Source organism: Lactuca serriola, chromosome 2, assembly GCF_051521515.1.
Source record: "Lactuca serriola cultivar US96UC23 chromosome 2, Lser_US96UC23_V15, whole genome shotgun sequence".
NCBI lineage: Eukaryota > Viridiplantae > Streptophyta > Magnoliopsida > Asterales > Asteraceae > Lactuca > Lactuca serriola.
The window spans coordinates 214,778,704-214,797,463 of NC_136409.1; the positions used below are offsets into that span (position 1 = coordinate 214,778,704).

At 31.9% G+C, this 18,760-nt stretch overlaps 1 protein-coding gene and 1 pseudogene across 2 annotated transcripts; one reads left to right on the forward strand and one right to left on the reverse strand.

The window, feature by feature from the left end:
* Nucleotides 1–663: 663 nt before the first annotated feature.
* Nucleotides 664–3,937, reverse strand: LOC145088479 (ultraviolet-B receptor UVR8-like). 2 transcript variants are annotated; one of them, XM_079026841.1, is made up of 8 exons: nucleotides 3,525–3,937; nucleotides 3,144–3,217; nucleotides 2,602–3,049; nucleotides 2,276–2,485; nucleotides 2,141–2,184; nucleotides 1,442–1,624; nucleotides 1,261–1,351; nucleotides 664–1,150 (listed from the first exon to the last, which is right to left on the reverse strand). In XM_079026841.1, the coding sequence occupies exons 1-8, from the start codon at nucleotides 3,730–3,732 to the stop codon at nucleotides 984–986; spliced, it is 1,425 nt and encodes a 474-aa protein (XP_078882967.1). In that variant the 5' UTR covers nucleotides 3,733–3,937; the 3' UTR covers nucleotides 664–983. The 2 variants fall into 2 exon arrangements, with proteins under 2 accessions (XP_078882967.1, XP_078882966.1); XM_079026840.1 differs by having other exon boundaries at nucleotides 2,276–2,491.
* A 3,036-nt stretch (nucleotides 3,938–6,973) lies between these two features.
* Nucleotides 6,974–12,454, forward strand: LOC145090046 (nucleotide pyrophosphatase/phosphodiesterase 1 pseudogene; annotated as a pseudogene).
* Nucleotides 12,455–18,760: the final 6,306 nt, after the last annotated feature.

Genomic DNA, 18,760 nt, shown 5'->3' on the forward strand with positions numbered 1-18,760 from the left:
GAAATGAAAATGTAAAAGAAATCTGTAATATGAACATATGCGTTTTAACATGGTCAACATTTGTCGTGTCAAATAGGGCATCATAACAATTTCAGATGTGAATAAAATCTCATTTTTTTACTGCCACATAAGACATCACCTTATTTTTCCCACAATAATATTGTTTCTTTGCCACACATTAGATGTAACACCATGCAAGCATATTAATTTTTTTAAATATTTTAAAACAATTGAATTTTAATAAAAAAAAAAAACATAAATTTCATAACTTAAAATAAAAAAAATAAATAAATAAATAAATAAATAATAAATAATAAAAACACACACGCACACACATGAGAAGACATTAAAATTTTATAAAATAATTTAGTTTGAATAAAAAAAACCTTGCATAGATGTGGCCGATTATGTCCTATTAGTTATTTTTATCCATTTGATGGTAGGAATAATTTTGCAATTTGGCATAAAGGGGTATGGAATAATAACAATAAAATATATTCAAGTTTAAGGAAATATTGTTATCGTCTCCAAACATTTCAAGAAGTTGAACAACACAAAGCCCAATGAATTGGTAAAACCAAACATTTAAAAACAATTTTCATAACCAACTACAGTCGTTTCTTGCAAATCAAAACCAAATATGTTAAAGAAAGAGGCAATTGGTGCACCTGGAAATACTTAAGTTTGCATTAAGTTTTATTGAGAGATATATACAGTAGTAACGCAAGAATCAATCAAGAAACCCTCAAACCCTCTCTCTCTAAAGTCTAAAGAATGATGATGGCAATTGGCGATTGACTGACCGACGTGATGCAAACAACAGACTATTGTATTGTATGTATATGTACATATGCTGATATATGCAGAGTAGCTGCAGCATATACATGTACACTCCCCTCCTCTTTCTTTCCAATAAAACACCAACTAACCACCTAACAAAACTGTTTCCACTTTCCACCTTCTTTGATATAATTCAAAACCCATCAAGTCACGGATTGAGCTTGCAAAAGTGTGTGCCACCAGCCACACGCAACCACCCTGGGCACACACCCTTCTTGCAGACCAACTTCAGATGGAATATTCCGGTCAATTACATCACCAACTCCAAGCTGCCCATACTTATTCCATCCCCAACAGAACACCTTCCCATCTTCATCAAAATTTTATATAAAAAAAAAATCAATAACTTAAGCATCCAGCCAAACTGGGTACACGTTTTTTTTTTTAAAAAAAAAAACTATTTTTACAGTTTGACAGTACCTGTAACAACAGCACTGTGGCGGGCCCCACAAGATACTACTCTTGCGTGTTCGTTTTCAAGACTTGGAGCATCCAAAAGGCGTGGCAATGTCTAACAAAAGAACAGACAATATTTCATAGAATTAGGTCAAACTTTTTGAGAAAATTTATGTATCTGGGACATGAAGAGGAAGTTAGTTACCTCAGCTTGATCAGTTCCTGTACCCAACTGGCCGAATTGGTTCCCGCCAAAAGCATAGACATCACCATCTGATGAGATGCAGATTGTGTGCCAGAGGCCTGCAGCCACTGAATCTATTGAGATGCCAAGTAATGATGATACGCATGAAGGGGTCAACTCATCATCTGTGCTTCCTTGCCCACACTACAAGATATGTGACATGAATATGATCATGGGTTAGAATATGCAAAAATATGTTAACTGTCTAAATCAAATGAGTTAGTCACAAAACAGAAGAATATGTATAGATATGATGATTAAATAAATTGTATGTAATGTTTTTATCGCCTTCTTTCATCTTGTGAACATTTGGTCTGCTTTTTCTTCATCATTTCTACTTTACCTACATGTCCATTCATCAAAGCAAGTCAATATTTCGGAACCAGTCCCTAACATAGACAACATTATCTATTATCTTAATTTTATATTTTTAAATTGACAAAATGAAGCAAGTACCTGAAGAAAATCAATTAGGGGTCTCCTAGTCAATTAAGTCTTTTCACATTCACTCACTATCAGTTGAGAAAACTCACAATACAACTAATGTGATTTATATAAAATATTAGGATGGTGGATGCCTTCCAAACAAAAACAAAGAATCTAAAGAGCATAAAAACAAAATAACACAAAAGGCAAAAGGCAAAAGGAAGGTGATGTCACCTGTCCATATAGTCCCCAACCAAAAGTCATTAATGCCCCAGCGTCTGTACATACATGCACGCATAGAATTCAGTAATAATAATTATAGATAGTGTAATTGGAAATATTGAATTAATAATCTTTTGGAAACCTTACCTGTGACGACAGCACTGTGTCTTCCTCCACAAGCAATCCCTTTAATATAACTTCCAGGTGCTCTATACCCCTGTCCCTCCCTTCTATCTTTTCCTACTGAAGATGAAACTATGCAAGGTATAGGGTGTGGAGAAGACACCATTCGTATGCGAGACCCCAAACCTAGCTGCCCCTCACCTCCATACCCCCAACCCCACACCTGTCCTGTATCTGAAACTTCACACAACCAAGTTACAATAAATACATTAAGCAATAACATTTATTACTCTCTGTGTGTCACAACTCCCATATCATAATAATGTTATATGTAGTTACAAAATTCTTACCTGATAATGCCAATGTATGTCGCCCACCAGCTGCAACTGTTGCTATCCTTACTCCTGGACTCAATGCTACCAAACAGGGCAAAGCTGAGAGAGGTTCATCACCAGAAGATGAACTTTCAACTGCTTGTTTGTTTGATGATACGCGTCTTCTTTTTGTACTTTCATCTCCAACTGCTTTACCATCTACACCACTGGATCTTGATCCCCCCGAGCGTGGGCTCAGTATAGTACCTTGTTCTGTCAAGAATGGATTCTGTCTCTCAAATATGTCTTTCTCTTGGCTTTGACCACTGTTTGGGTCTCCAATAACTTTCCCAGAAGGTACACACTCTTTCCATCCCCATGTATAAACCTCTCCTACACCTGTTACACAGACACAATGTGCCCAACCTGCTGCAGCTCTTGTTATTGAAATTTCATTTGGAAGAGGGAAAGGTTCTGGTGTTTCCTTAACAAAAACAAGTAAACAAACTGCACATTAGCTTCTTTTAAAAAAGAAACTCAATAGATAGACGAATAGATAACAAGATGTGTTTCAGTACCCCATGTTTCCCTGATGTCACGTAGCTTTGACCAAGATCATCTGTTGAACCCCATGTAATCAGCTTCCCTGTGTCTGATTGAAGAAAGGACAGGACAGTAAGGAAAACGATGGCCAAAGGTGTAAATGGAATTTAAAAGTCAGTTTAGATGTAATGGAGCTAATATGAAATGTAGCAAGAAGACATTCCAGATTTTCTACTCCCGTCAGTACCCAAATGGGTGTACATTTTGACTTTCCATAGCAAATGAGTTCAAATTTAGAATTAGATGGAAAATTTTACAAAATTAGACCTTTCCCTTAGCTATCCAAATTATCTCAAAAGCTTTGAGACTCGTGTAAATATGAAGTTCCAAGAGAAGAGTGAATCAAGAACCCCAACCTGAAATGGCCATAGCAAATCCACAACCGCCGCCACAGACATCCGACCAGAGCTGACCAGCGTCAATTGACTGCGGGAGTCTAACTTCCACCGGCGACAATATCGGTGACCGTTGAGGTAACGCTCCAGGTAAATACCCCCACATATACACTGACTTCTCGTCAACCTTCATCTCCATTTTCATATCATCATCGCCTTCAACATTCATATCTAATTTTCCAAAACCCTAACTAAAACTCACCTTTACAAACTCCAAAAATCAACAAGATTAAAGCAGACAATGTGTACGATTGATGTTCTTTCTCTAACGTCTTCGAAGTTAGAATCTTAGAAGAATTGGAAGTTAATTTCTAGAAAGTGCCCTAAATCGAAGTATGCGAATAAAAGGAGGGGCGTATCAGTTTCAGAGGGAAGGGGGTGCCACGTTGGATGTTCACGTTGGTGTCTGTCCACGTGGCGTAATATCAACCGGAAGATGGGTTGGGTTATTCCGAACCACGAATTCACAAGAACTTTCTGGAAGGTCGGTCTAAGAGCATATGATGAGTCGTGGTTAGTGGTGTGTCCCGTTCATTCGTTGCCACGTGTCGATAAAAATAAAAAAGTTATCGCAAAATTAGTCGTTTATCGGAATAAATTTTTCTAAATTCTGATGCCATCAAACCACGTGTCTGGTGCTGTGTTACTCATCTGGGATTGGGCTGTTAAAAAGCTTCGAAAGCCCATATATATTCTACCGACCTGTTTCGATTCGGCAAACAATATTTTTTAAAAATAACAAAATGGGATAATGACTTGAAAGGGTAACAAACTTGTGACTTTTGTTACATTTAGTCACTAAATTTTACCCTTATGACCGGCTGCAGTTTCAATAGTTCAATGGCAAATAGATAAAGAAAAAAAGTTTAGTGACTAAATATGAACAAAATCGAAAGTTCGTTTCCCTCTAAAAAGTTCAATGACTAAATGTGAACAAACCTCCTCTTTTATTATGTTTTAGCACCTGAAAATATATTTAAAAAAAAAAACAAAAAACCAAAACCTAAATAAAAAACCAATGGTTTGACATTTTCCAAAATAAAAAATCAAAATTTCCAATCTGATTTTGGTTTTACAAAAAAATGAACCATTCTCACTGAAGTGAATTATGACCATTGGTTTGACATGCGAAATTTATGACATCCCATGAATATGTAGTTACAACATCGTTTGAACTCGTAATTCATAATAAGGGGTTAGAGTATCATCGCATGAATACGTAGTTACAACATCGTCTGAACTCGTAATTCATCACCTACAGGTTATGGGGCTGCTGGTGTTTCCACTGGGTTGTCTAGAATAGTCTGTGGTCGCCATCTATACTCTGGTAGATCACTACATCGCCACATTGCTGGTTAAGGTTATGGTATCTCCTTTCATCCTACATCACATATTCATCGTCATCTATTTACCTAATTATCACCACCTTTCTATCATCACCTATCTCTCATCATTTTATTTCATCACACACCAACTATTTCATCTATCCATGTTTCATCCGCAATATATTTGTAGATATAAAATAAATATATTGTTTAAATCTTTTAAAACATGTATAAAATCGTTCATCCAGCATAGACAGCAAGTATTCAAATAATATGCACACATAGCACGTAATTTATATAAAATACTTCATATCTATGTGTAAGATGAAAGTAACTATATATACCATAAAAATCCCATAAATGCTTCCTAACTTCGAACCCCAAGGTTTACTCTACTAAAGCTTCATATTCTCGGCTCTCTGAACCAAGAAGGGTCCAGATCTATCACACCAAAAAGCTCAAGATAGCTCTTCCTCTCACTCTACACACTCAAGCTTGCTAGGGTTCTCACTTATGGGAATGGTAGTAGCAATTGAAGGCCATAAGTGCCTTTAAATATGGCTCGGGTCCAAAGATTTAGGGTTTCTGCCAACAGCGCGGACTCGTCGAGTCGCCTCACCGACTCGTCGAGTCCATTCATTAATCTGAGTCATCAGTCGCGACCTTACTCGACAAGTTGAGGCGTCAACTCGTCGAGTCTCTCTTCTTAACTCAAAAGAAAAATACTTAAATGATGATACCTGGAAATCCGGATGTTACATTTCGTTTTTTTATTTCATAGATTTTTTCATCAACAAATGTTGGTACAATTAAACAAAAATAAATAATTTTGCTAAAACATAATACAATAGGAAGTTTGTTCACATTTAGTCATTGAACTTTTTAGAGGGAAACGAACTTTCGATTTCGTTCACATTTAGTCACTAAACTTTTTTTCGTTATCTATTTGCCACTAAACTATTGAAACTGTTAACATTTTCAATAGTTCAATGGCAAATAGATAACGAAAAAAAATTTAGTGACTAAATGTGACAAAAAGTCGAAAGTTCGTTACCCTTTCAAGTCATTACTATTAATTTTTTTTTTTTCAGAAAATGACAAAAAAAGTAGTTTTTTTTTTTTTTTTTTTTTTCTAAAAACTAGTTAAAATTTAAGAAATTCTGCCATTTAACTATCAATTTTACTGTACTCGATTGTGAATTGATAAATGAAATCATCTTAACAATTTGCAATGGACCAAAGGAAAACGAAATATATTCATAGATAAGTATAAGTATTTTCTCCAAAGATAAAAACAAGTTAACGTGTTTTGCTTAAATGGCAAGCATCTTGTCTTTCCATAAGCATTTTCCCCATTTTTTGTGCAATTTAACAATCAAAATCATTTATGAAATCTACAGTCCAGTCTATGGACTTTTGTTTATTATACTTCTACGCAATTTTAGTTTTTTTAAGTGTTAGAAACTTTGAGAAATTTCGAAATTACATGTCGGATATTATATGTAAGTTTGCAGTACCAAAAATTATCTATCGATTAAAAAAAATAAATATATACCATGGGTAGTTTTCATGATTAATAAATAAAATTATCTATTAATCTTAAAAATATTTGTTTATTAGAATTTTTTTATAAAAGTGTGGGATGGTCTATATTTATTTATTTTAAGTTAATAAATTAATTTTGGTGTCGAAAGCTCTCATATAATATTTAAGGGTTAGTTATGTTATTTCTGCACTTTTCCAACTAATAAAAAATCAAAATCAACAAAAAAATACAATTAATATAAGTTTTTGGGTTTTCCAATCGTTTAAAATGTGAAGTAGTATTTTTGAAAAGATTGTTATGCATTCATTTGATTGGTAGTATTAAACGGCTCATGTGGTCTCAAAACCCTTTGATTTGTAATGTTTGTAATCTTTTTCCTTATAGCTTTCTACTAGTTGTGTTCGAATAAATTTAGTTGTTCAAAAATATAAATATTTAAGTCCTTGGGTTGGAGATTTTAAATTCTTTTGGTATTTAAACTACATAAAAAGATAAGTTGGAAAAGCATATGTGTGTGAGACTTAAATTTGGTATGAAATATGGATGAACAAGATGCTAAGCATGTTATTTTATTTTCATCTCTAGATAAACAATTTAACTGAAAAATCATTTTGCATGACACCTTAATATGTCAAAACGACTTTGTTTTAAGTATGTCCTAGTGTCTTCCCCTATTTTATAGTGGGTTGTTGTAAAATTGGTGGTTAGGAGAATATCATTAAAATTTAGCTAATTTATAAATAAAATAAATAAACTAAAGAAAGATTTATATGTATTTTTTAAAAAGTGTATTCATTTGATTGGTATTCTAATATGAATGGTAGAAGTAGCATTAAATTGACCATGTGGTCTCAAAACCATTTGATTTGTAAAGTTTTGCAATCCTTTTTTCCTTTTAGCTTCTTAGTAGTTGTATTTGAATAAATCTATATATATATATATATATATATATATATATATATATATATATATATATATATATATATATATATATATATATATATATATATATATATAAGTCCTTGGGTTGGAGATTTTATAATTCTTTTGCTATCTAAATTCCATAAAAAGATAATTGGGAAAAAGAGTATGTGTGTGAGAACTAAACTTGACATGTAATGTGGGTAAACAAGATGCTCAAAATGTTATTTTATTTTATCTATTGATAAATAATTTAACTGAAAAATCATTTTGCACATTGTAATATGTCAACACGACATTCTTGCTAGTTGTGTTTGAAAATATATAGTTGCTCAAATATATATATATATATATATATATATATATATATATATATATATATATATATATATATATATATATATATATATATAAGTCCTCGGGTTGAAGATTTTAGAATTCTTTTGGTATTTAAATTGCATAAAAAGATAAGTAGGAAAAACAATATTTGTGTGAGACCTAAACTTTGTATATAATGTAGGTGAACAAAATGCTCAACATGTTATTTTATTTCCATCTGTAGATAAATAATTTAATTAAAAAAATCATTTTGCACATTGTAATATGTTAAAACGACTTTTGTTTTAAGTGTGTCGTAGCGTCTTCTCTCGTTTTATAGTGGGACGTTGTGAAATACATGGTTATCATGGAAATACCATTAAAATTTAGCCAATTTATAAATAAATAAATAAACTAAAGAAAGATTGTTATGTATTTTTGAAAAGATTGCTATGCATTCATATTATCCGTATTCTAATACGAAGGGTAGAAATAACATTAAATGGACCATATGGTCTCAAAACCCTTTGATTTTTAATATTTTCTAATCTTTTTTCCTTTTGGTTTCTTGCTAGTTGTGTTTGAATAAATCTAGGTGTTCAAAAGAATGTATAAATCTGTGGGTTGGAGATTTTAGAATTCTTTTGGTATTTAAATTCCATAAAAAGATAAGTGGGAAAATAGTATTTGTGTGAGACATAAACTTGGTATGAAATGTGTATGAACAAAATGCCAAACATGTTATTTTATTTTCAACTCTAGATAAATAAATTAATCAAAAAATCCTTTTGCATGACCAAATGTACAAACGACCTTGTTTTAAGGTTATGTTTGGCGGACTAGCTGAAAAGCTAGGTGTTAGCTGAAAAGCTAGCTGATGACTGAAAAGCTAGTTGTTAAATAAAAAGCTAGCTGATAAAAAATAACGTTTGGTAAAACTAGCTGAAATATATAAAATTACATAAAAGGACATGTAAGAATATGTGTTTCTATAATTAATTAAGGGGTGTATTTGGAAAAAATTTTAAAAAGCTCCTAAAAAGCTAGTCTAAGTAGCTTTTCAAAACGTTAGCTTATAAGCTACGTTTTGGCTTACCAAACACGACAACATAAAAAAACTCAAAAAATAAGTTAACTTATTAGCTAGTTGTGACGCGCCAAACACAGCCTAAGTGTGTCGTAACATCTTCCTCATTTTATAGTAGGGTGTTGTGAGATTGGTGGTTATAATGGGAATTTCATTAAAATTTAGAAAAAATTTAAATAAATAAAAACAAAAGGGAGATAGTTCTTTTTAATATTTTTTTAAGGTTAAAAAGAATAAACAGTAAATATAATTTTTTTTATTTATATATTATTATATATGTTTTTTTATCAAGATGTTGTCGCCTCCTCCTTTTGGATATTTGCTAGAATCACAATCTTTATGCTATAAAAAGATATAAAAATAGGATGCCATGATAAACAGAGATAAAAATAAATTGTTATTTTATCTATTTAATCCTTATCCGATATATATAGTTTTTATAAAATTAATGTAATTAGATAGTTTATAAATACCTTTACTTTTGATCCGAAGGTAACCTTATATATATATATATATATATATATATATATATATATATATATATATATATATATATATATATATATATATATAGGGTTAGGTTATTTTGTTTTTTACATTTATTGTGTGTTTGAATGCACCAATAGAAATTTAGTAAATTAAATAATTATTTAATTAAATAAATGTAGATATTAAATGATTTTCATAATTATAAGTATATTAAATGATATCCATCATTATAAATCTCTTTTTATGAAAACTAATTAAATCTGTCATTAATGTCAGCAATAACATTCTTTCAGAATGAATTCGCATCTACTTTTTTATATACGAGTTCGTATTTTGTTTCAGCACTCACTCATTTAAAATACAATGAATTTGCATGGAATATGAAGAACGAATGTGTATTCTACTAGAATACACTCTAATTCTGTTGGAATACACTTTCATTTCTTCTAGATATGAATTCGTTCTAAAAGAATATTATTGTTAACATTAATGACGAATTTAATTGGTTTCCATAAAAATAAGTTATAAGTATGGATAGCATTTAATATACATATAATTAATACTAAAATCATATTGGTGCATTTTAACCCACAATATATGTGAGAAACATTTGAACATACGTGTATATATATATATATATATATATATATATATATATATATATATATATATATATATATATATATATATAGACAAAACTTCAAAAATGGTCCATGTGCTTTTCGAAAATATCAAGTTTAGTCCCTAAGTTCAAAAAACCTCACAGATGGTCCCTGTGGTTTCAAAACTTTTAACATTTGGTCCTTCCGACTAACTATGTTACCATTTAACCGTTAAGTCAGGGGCATTTTTGTCATTTCACTACACAGGGACCATTTATGAGGTTTTCAAATACTTTTTTTTAAATAAATAAATAAATATATAATATTTAATATACAAAGGGTCCCACCCCACTCTCTCTCCCTCTCTCTCTCTCTCTCTCTCTCTCTCTTTTCAGCCCTACTATCTCCTTCATTATTTACCCTTACCATAAATCACAAAATCTATCAAAATCCAAATTAGAAAATGAAGCACTAATCAGATCCTATAACTATAATCACCAACACCTGCACCATAGCACCATATCAAACGGTGGTAGAGACTGTGAAATCGCATACACAGAAATCCAAAATGATGGGGGGTTGAGTAGCAGGTTTCAGAAATGATGAAGGAGAGGCGGAGTTGCAGGTTTCGCACACAGTCATCGCTTTGGTTTCAGATCTTCGTTTTTTGGTTTTTGATCTTTGTTTTGTTTGTTCATAGCAAGGAACATCAGCTGAAACCGGATTGATTCCAGTTTACCCAACCTTAACTTTCCCAAATCACTACTCAATCGCCACCGGATTATACCCTGCTTATCATGGAATCATATTAAACAGATTCACTGATCCAACTACAGGCGATAACTTCACAACGAGAAGTCGTGAACCCAAATGGTGGTTAGGCGAACCCATATGGGAGACCATCGCGAACCAAGGGCTGAAAGTGGCGACATATTTCTGGCCTGGGTCCGATGTAAAAAAAGGTTCTTGGGATTGTCCTGTGAATTTCTGTCCACCGTATAACGCTTCAGTCCCGTTTGAAGAACGCGTCGATACTTTTCTCCATTATTTCGATTTGCCAAATGAAGAAATTCCTGCTTTCATGGCGTTATATTTGGAGGACCATGATTCTCAAGGTCATCTAGTTGGCCCTGATGATCCTCAAATTACAGAAGCTGTTAGTCACATCGATGGGTTTATTTATTTTAAAAAAAGTAATACAAACCTCATAAATCGGTGGTACACCCCCTTGATCGGAAACCGGAGGTCACGTCAATTTCTTCAGTTCGCTCCTCCTGTGAAATACTTGAGAGGGATGAAGAAGATTCAGTCGTTTCCGGGGAATAGCGAGATCAAAATGGGGATAGGGTTGGATGTTAAGAGAGAGAGAGAGAGAGAGAGAGAGAGAAGGGGGTGGGGCCCTTTTATTAAATAATTATATATATATATATATATATATATATATATATTAATAGAGACAACCTCATAAATGGTCCCTGGTAATGAAATGACGAAAATGCCCCTCACTTAATGGCAGAAAACTGACGGAGTTAGGCGGAAGGACTAAACATTAAAAGTTTTGAAACCACATGGACGATCCATGAGGTTTTTTGAACTTAGGGACTAAACTTGATATTTTTGGAAACCATAGGGACCGTTTTTGAAGTTTTGTCATATATATATATATATATATATATATATATATATAGGTTATTTTATTTTCATTATTTATTGTGTATATGTATGATTGATTCTGGACCAATTATTTTAGTTATTTTAAGAAAGTAATTAATGCATATTACATGTTGAAGATATAATGGATATTAATTACATCTTCAACATTTAATATGCATTAATTACTTTCTTAAAATAACTAAAATGATTGGTCCAGAATTAATCATACATGCACACAATAGATAGTGAAAACATTTGAACCTAAGTCTATATATATATATATATATATATATATATATATATATATATATATATAGAGAGAGAGAGAGAGAGAGAGAGAGAGAGATATCTACGACGTGTAGAAACTCAAATTTTGATAGGAACCACGAGGAATAATCTAGACTCTTTATCATTAAAAATAAATGATTGAAATTAATTGTAATTTTTTTTAAACATGGTGGCATTTTTACAAATAAGTTAAGTTTTTGTTGTTTTCCTCTTAAGGGTTTTATACTTCTGGGAATTTTTGTTTTTTGGTCTTATAAACCCTCTTTTATCATTCTATCGCAGCCAGAAACACTTTTCATCATCTAAAGTCTTCTTAATTCTCTGAGTTTTTTCCGAATTGAATGTTAATCGATCGAGATTGTGATGAAATTGAGCTCCGATCAGTGTTAAAGCACGTCAAAATCATTATTGTATCATAAACCCTAAACATATATGGGCTAAGTTGACTTTTGACCTCAGTTCTTCATCATTCATGTTTGATTTCTCTCAAATCCTTCCTTTGTTATGTATATTTCTTCTTTTAATCGTGTAATTTCATCTTTTCTTGGTTTAAACTACAGATAAAGAAAATATCACTGTCAACTGTTGAAATTTTGGTGAAAATTCTTCAACTTCATTCAACATTCACTTCATCTACCGTTATTTCTACAAATTTCAACTGAATGGATCAGGAAGACCGATTTTCTTCTCCTTTTTATGTTTAACTCATATGTTTTAGGCTATTGTTCATCAATGCTTTTTTGAATCTTTAGATTCAATAAGTTATTTGTGTTTTTTGAATTGATCTCCTTGTCAATTTAAGCTTCAATATTTATGAGGTTGAATATTATCATAAATTTGTTCAAGTTTTTCAATTTTGAAAAGACTTTTGGATGGTGAATAGATAAAAAAAAACATTAAAATGAAGTTGCATATAAGGATGTCCATAATGTGTTCGATCTAATGTCTCAAAGAAATTACATCTTCGAAATTTTGAATTCTTAGAGTTTTTCTTTATTGTTTTCATTTTTTTTATATGTATGAAGTACTAATGTAGATATTTATGACATTGTTGGTGATAAGTGCTTGTTAATCTCATGATTATGTTTATAGGAAATTCCGATAAGAAATTTAGAAACATCTTATTGAATTTTGTTAGTTTTAGGTATGATATTTTTATTTAATTTCAAAATATAGTTTTGATTATAAATTCTTCTTGTACCCATGTTTTTTTATAAGCTTTAGTTAACTTTATTTTATTTCTAAGTTGGTAAATGTGTTTGATTTTAAATGTGGACCTGTTACTTTTTTTGTTATTTAAGTTTATATTTGTTAACCATAGCTTGCATTTTTATGTTGCTTATTAGATCATGTGTATAAGTTATGGACTATGAGTTATATGAATTTTTCTTGAGATTAATTTGTCACAAAAACTTATAGATACATTTAAGATGTAAAAAAAAAAAAGTTTGTATTGTTATTTCAATTAATGATAAAAATCAATGATCTTGAATTTAAATGAGCTCGATGATCATTTGAAAACTAAAATAGCCTTTGGTTATGATTTGGTTTGTGAGAACATGATGATATATAGATGCAGATTGCATTCCAATACTAATTGTTATTCGGTTGAGAGTCGTTATGAGATTCTAATAACTTTGAAAAATCATGTTGCATTTTGCATTTTGTTATCTTAAATATATTTGATACAAATTTTAAGGCATTACAGGAAAGAGCTAAATTTTTTAAATAACAATATATTTTCAATTATTTATTTATTGTAGCATCCCAGTCTGATAATTGATTTTTCCTGTTATGTGAACCCTTATCACACAAAATATCATGTTTATATTAATAACTTGGTTATTAATTTTGTAATGTTTTGTCTTGTTTTTTAGAAAAAAAAATGTCCAAGAAGAAAAAGATCATCTTAGAAGAAATATAAATTATGAAAGCTCATTGGCATAATGTTAAAGTTAGATTCAACATATTGGAATTGTATGATTGGCGGTGAGTATACTGTTGAACATTTTTTTTTTGTTATTTTAAAATTCTCATTGTTGTTTTATTATATCATTTTATAGCAATGTTATTTGGATATTTATGGTGTGTTGTTAGTTGCCGGTTATGTATGGTTGGTGTAATGTGGTTCAAAAACAATGTTACTAGGATTATGTTTGTTTAGTTGTTAAGAACTTGGTTTAGACACTATTATTTTTAGTAATTTCATTTTATAGATATAAAATTAGTATTCTCAGGTTTATAATATTTTTTCTTGATGTGTGATAATCTACATTATTTTTTTGCTAGCTTTATTGCTCTTGAATTTGGCTAAATCTTATAGTTCTTTTTTTGTTACAACGTTGGATCATATATTGTTTGGTCATAAAACTTTATAATGTAAAATTATAAATGTTTATGGTCATAAAAAAATTTGAATTATAAACTTTGGAACATGCTTTTTTGTATCATAAAAAGTTTTAAATCTTATAATTATATATTGTTAGATACTAAAACTTTATGATATAAAAATTTATAATCAACAATGATTGGTGATGAAAATTTTATGATATATATTTTTATAATGCAAAATGATTGTTTGGATATATATTTTTAGTGAGCAGATAATATTCATCCAGAGGCCTTGATTAAATCTGGCTTCTTCGATACCTATAATCGTTAATTTTACGAGAGCTAGAAAATTATGTATAAATTTATGTGGGGATTGACACTCCTACATGCGATTGCTAGCTACAATCCTGACAGGATAACTTTCTTATTATTCAGTATTGAACATCCGATGAAGCGTCGTGTTGGGGCAAACTATTAGTTAAACAACTTCGATTATGGGCGCTCATGTCAATACATTACGAAAACCTTAGAGATCAGACTACTATTAGGAACGCCTTGGAATGGTAGATAAAAATACGTTAGGGTTGTTAAATATCCTAAAAAGATTGAATATTAGGATTAACAAAATACACCAAAAAGATAATAAGTTAGGATCGTTAGGTATCCTTAAAGATAATAAGATAAAATCATTAGTTACCTTGCAAAGATAGTAACTAGGGTTGATAAAATATTTTAAGAAATATTTTTCTAAAAGAAAACGGATTCTTAATTTAATACACCCAAATAATCTAGGAGGTGATATAATAAAACATAGGAAACTAGGAATCTAGGAAAGTAAAGATTTCTAAAAAGTTTTCAAGAATTTATTTTACCTTTACCTCAAAACATGTGGACTCACCAACATCAAGTTGACGTTTTCAAAAATCGCATGTGTTCCTAGGATGGAGTAAAGATCAAGTCAAGAAAATGTTATCAACTTGAAGACATATAGGCTTTCGTTTAAATAGATAGTTATGATTGGCGCTTTGTGATTTGGGAAATCTATGTACCGCCACTACTTGGCATTTCCGCCAGCGGCCGGGTAAGGTGTGACAATATGCATATGCATGTGAATAAGTATATGCATATGCATAAGAATAATATAAGCCAATTAAATATAGATGATTATGCTCATTGATATGCATATGCATATTCGTAAGTATTTGCATATACATATGGATAACTATATTCATATTCATAAGTATATATATATATATATATATATATATATATATATATATATATATATATGAATAAATATATGTATATGCATATACATATGAATAAGTATATGCATAAGTATATGCATATGCATATGCATAAGAATAAGTATATGGCATATACATATTTATAAGTATATGCATACGAATAAGAATAAGTATATGTATAAGGCAAGTAAATACATATTATTATGAAAAAATGACCTTTTTCCGAGGTCATATGAGGAGGTTATGTATGTCCAAAGTTGAGTAAAACATTTATAAAATGTTGAAACACAAACCAAAAAACCCAACAGCCCATGTTTAGAGTTGTATAAGTCGATCAAGTCTTAATAGATTAATATGTTTTTTAGCTTAAAATGAAGTTCGAGTATTACAATCTAGAAAAAAAATGACATGTTTCTAAGGTCATTCAAGAAAGTTATGTATGTTCAAAGTTGAGTAAAAAAATTATAATGTTGAAACAGAAACCAAAAAACCCAACAGCCCCTGTTTAGAGTTGTATAAGTCGGTCATTTCTTAACAGATTAAGATGTTTTTTGATCTTACAATGGAGCCCACATGGAGTACTACAATCTAGAAAAAGTGACCTTGTTCCAAGGTCATGTGAGGAAGTTATGTAGTATAACATCCCAAAAATCATAAGTAAAAATTTCAATTTTAATTCAACCAAAACCATAAAATATTCATATCAAACCACCTAGAAGTATGTCAAAGTAAAAATAGTTATCAGAGTACAATTCCAAAATCATAAAAGTGTGGAAACATGGGTGGATGTGTTGCAATTAAGTCGGACTCTTCCTCTTCAAACCGGAAGTACCGGAGACAAAACTTAAACTATAAGCACAAAGTTTAGTGAGTTCTCCCCAAAATACCACATATCATACATACAACAGGCCTCACACAACATTGAAGCCCTCCAAGTGCAGATCTGTCAGTAACATGCGATGGGCCCCGCCCAACACACTCATCAGGCCTCGCCTGGCATCTGGCCCCGCCTAGTATACATTAGGGATGAGCTTTAGAAACGGAACCGGTTTTCCTGTATTATAAGAACCGGGAACCGGACGCCAGTTCTAGCACTATTTCTGGTTCCGGTCCCGATTTTTCAGTTATTTTTTAAACTAGAACCGGTTGAAATATTATATATGATATGTTATCTTCCGGAGCTTGTAAATAATTCAATATTTAACCAAATTATGACTTTTTACATTCTAAATTACACTAAATTACATGAAAAAAGATCAAGTAATTTTGACTTCATATGAGTGAGTTATGCGCATTTTAAAAGCGGAACAAATTCCAAAAAGAAAATGTTGAAACAGAAAATATGCAACATTGATATGTTGTCTTTCGAGTTCTATAACTTATTCAATATCTAACCAAAATATGTGTTTTTATAGTCTAAAATGAAGTACAGACACTAAATTACATGCTGGAAAAAAAAAGTTAAGTACTTCCGATGTCATATGAATGAGTTATGCACATTTAAAAAAATGGGACAGATTCAAAAAAACAAAAAAAATGTTGAAATAGAGAAAATACAACATTGGTTCTGGCGGTCCTAATACTCACCCCTAGTATACAAGCACATACAATACATGCAGGAGTCACACAGACAACTAGCATTTTAATAACAATAATCAATGAGTCGATGTGTGTGCCTTCAACCTGCTAAAACATTGTGAGAAGACTCAGCTCAATCATATGATGAACAATCACACACAAGTTGTTGCTACGATGGCTCCACAACTATAAGCCCAATCATAAACCCTCTCACAAAAGGTAAAAGATCTTTTTACCCTTCCGACCGTAGGCCCAACAAGTCATGAACCAATCCTAAAAGACCTAAGGCCTAAGAAATGGCCCAAAAAGGCTTTTGGTGAGTATGTTAAGCATACCACCTTGTTATGCCCAACATACAAGCTCTCACAGCAAGGGAAAACTAGGCTAAAACATGTTACGTTGAGTGTACACCTATATACCCCCTGATTACCAAAACTCCCATTAAACTCTTAATGCCTTAAGTCCAAATGTCCAAATCATATATCTAGTTCTTGGGAAACGTCTTAAATGATAAAGTCATCAACTTGATGCCTTTTCATGGCTCAAAGAGGCCTAACATCCATTTCTAACACTCTAACTTCATAATATGACCATCAAGATCTACAATTCTAAACTTCTAGAGTAGCTTATACTCACATGAATCAACTTAAGGGACCAAAATATGCCAAAAACCCTAACTAGCCTAGATCTAAATAAAGAATCACCAAGATTAAGACTTTATACCTTTTGGAAGATGATGAAGGTGAATATATTATGGATCAACAAGCTTTAAATCAACAAAGGCTTTTCCAAAGGGTTCTTCTTTCTTCAAGATGCACCAAACACACACCAAAACACATATAAGGCTCAATATTCTGTAAAAAGGGATTATGGTTTCGTGGAAGCTGCTTTGGGACAAAAGAGGCTAATCATAGAAGAGGTATTGGGGTTAAAGGTTCTTAAATAGGGTCCAAACCCTAAATTTTAGGGTTTTCCTTTGCTCGAGTACGCCCAACATACCATAGGTACGCCCAGCATACTAGGGGGAACACCTTGTGTCCAAATCTTGCCAAGGTATGCCCAACGTACCCCAATTACGCCCAGTGTAATTAACACGGATGTAATTTAATTAAACATTTAGAATTGAATGAATTTACCTGGGAATCGGGTGTTACAATTCTCCCCCACTTTAATCAGACTTCATCCTCGAAGTCCGTCTCCGTAAACAACTCTGGGTAATGCTCTCTCAACTCCTCCTCATGCTCCCATGTCCATTCTGAACCCTTCCGGTGCTACCATTACACCTTCACCGGACCCACAACCTTGTTTCAAAAAGTCTTTGTATTCTTGTCTAGGATGGAATTCGGTCTCTCTATGTAATTCGGGCGTTCATCCACTTGCATATCCTCCAATTGAACCACTTCAAAATCATCAACCAAACAATTCCATAGCTAAGAGACATGAAAAGCATTGTGAATTTGAATGAGCTCCCCGGGTAGCTCCAAACGATAAGCAACCCTGCATACCCGTGCAAAAATCTTGAAAGGATCGATATATTTGGGGCCCAGTTTGCCCCGCTTCCTGAACCGGATGACACCCTTCCAAGGTGAAACCTTTAGGAGTACCATATTCCCAACCTGAAATACCAAATATGACCGGCGTCTATCTGCGTAACTCTTCTGACAGCTTTGTGCGGTTTATAATGTCCCCCGCACCTGTTGGATCAACTTAGTAGTTTGGAGCACCATCTCTGTGCTACCCATAACTCATTTTCCGACCTCACCCTAGCAAATCGGGGTCCTACATGTTCTCCCGTAGAGCATCTCAAAAGGA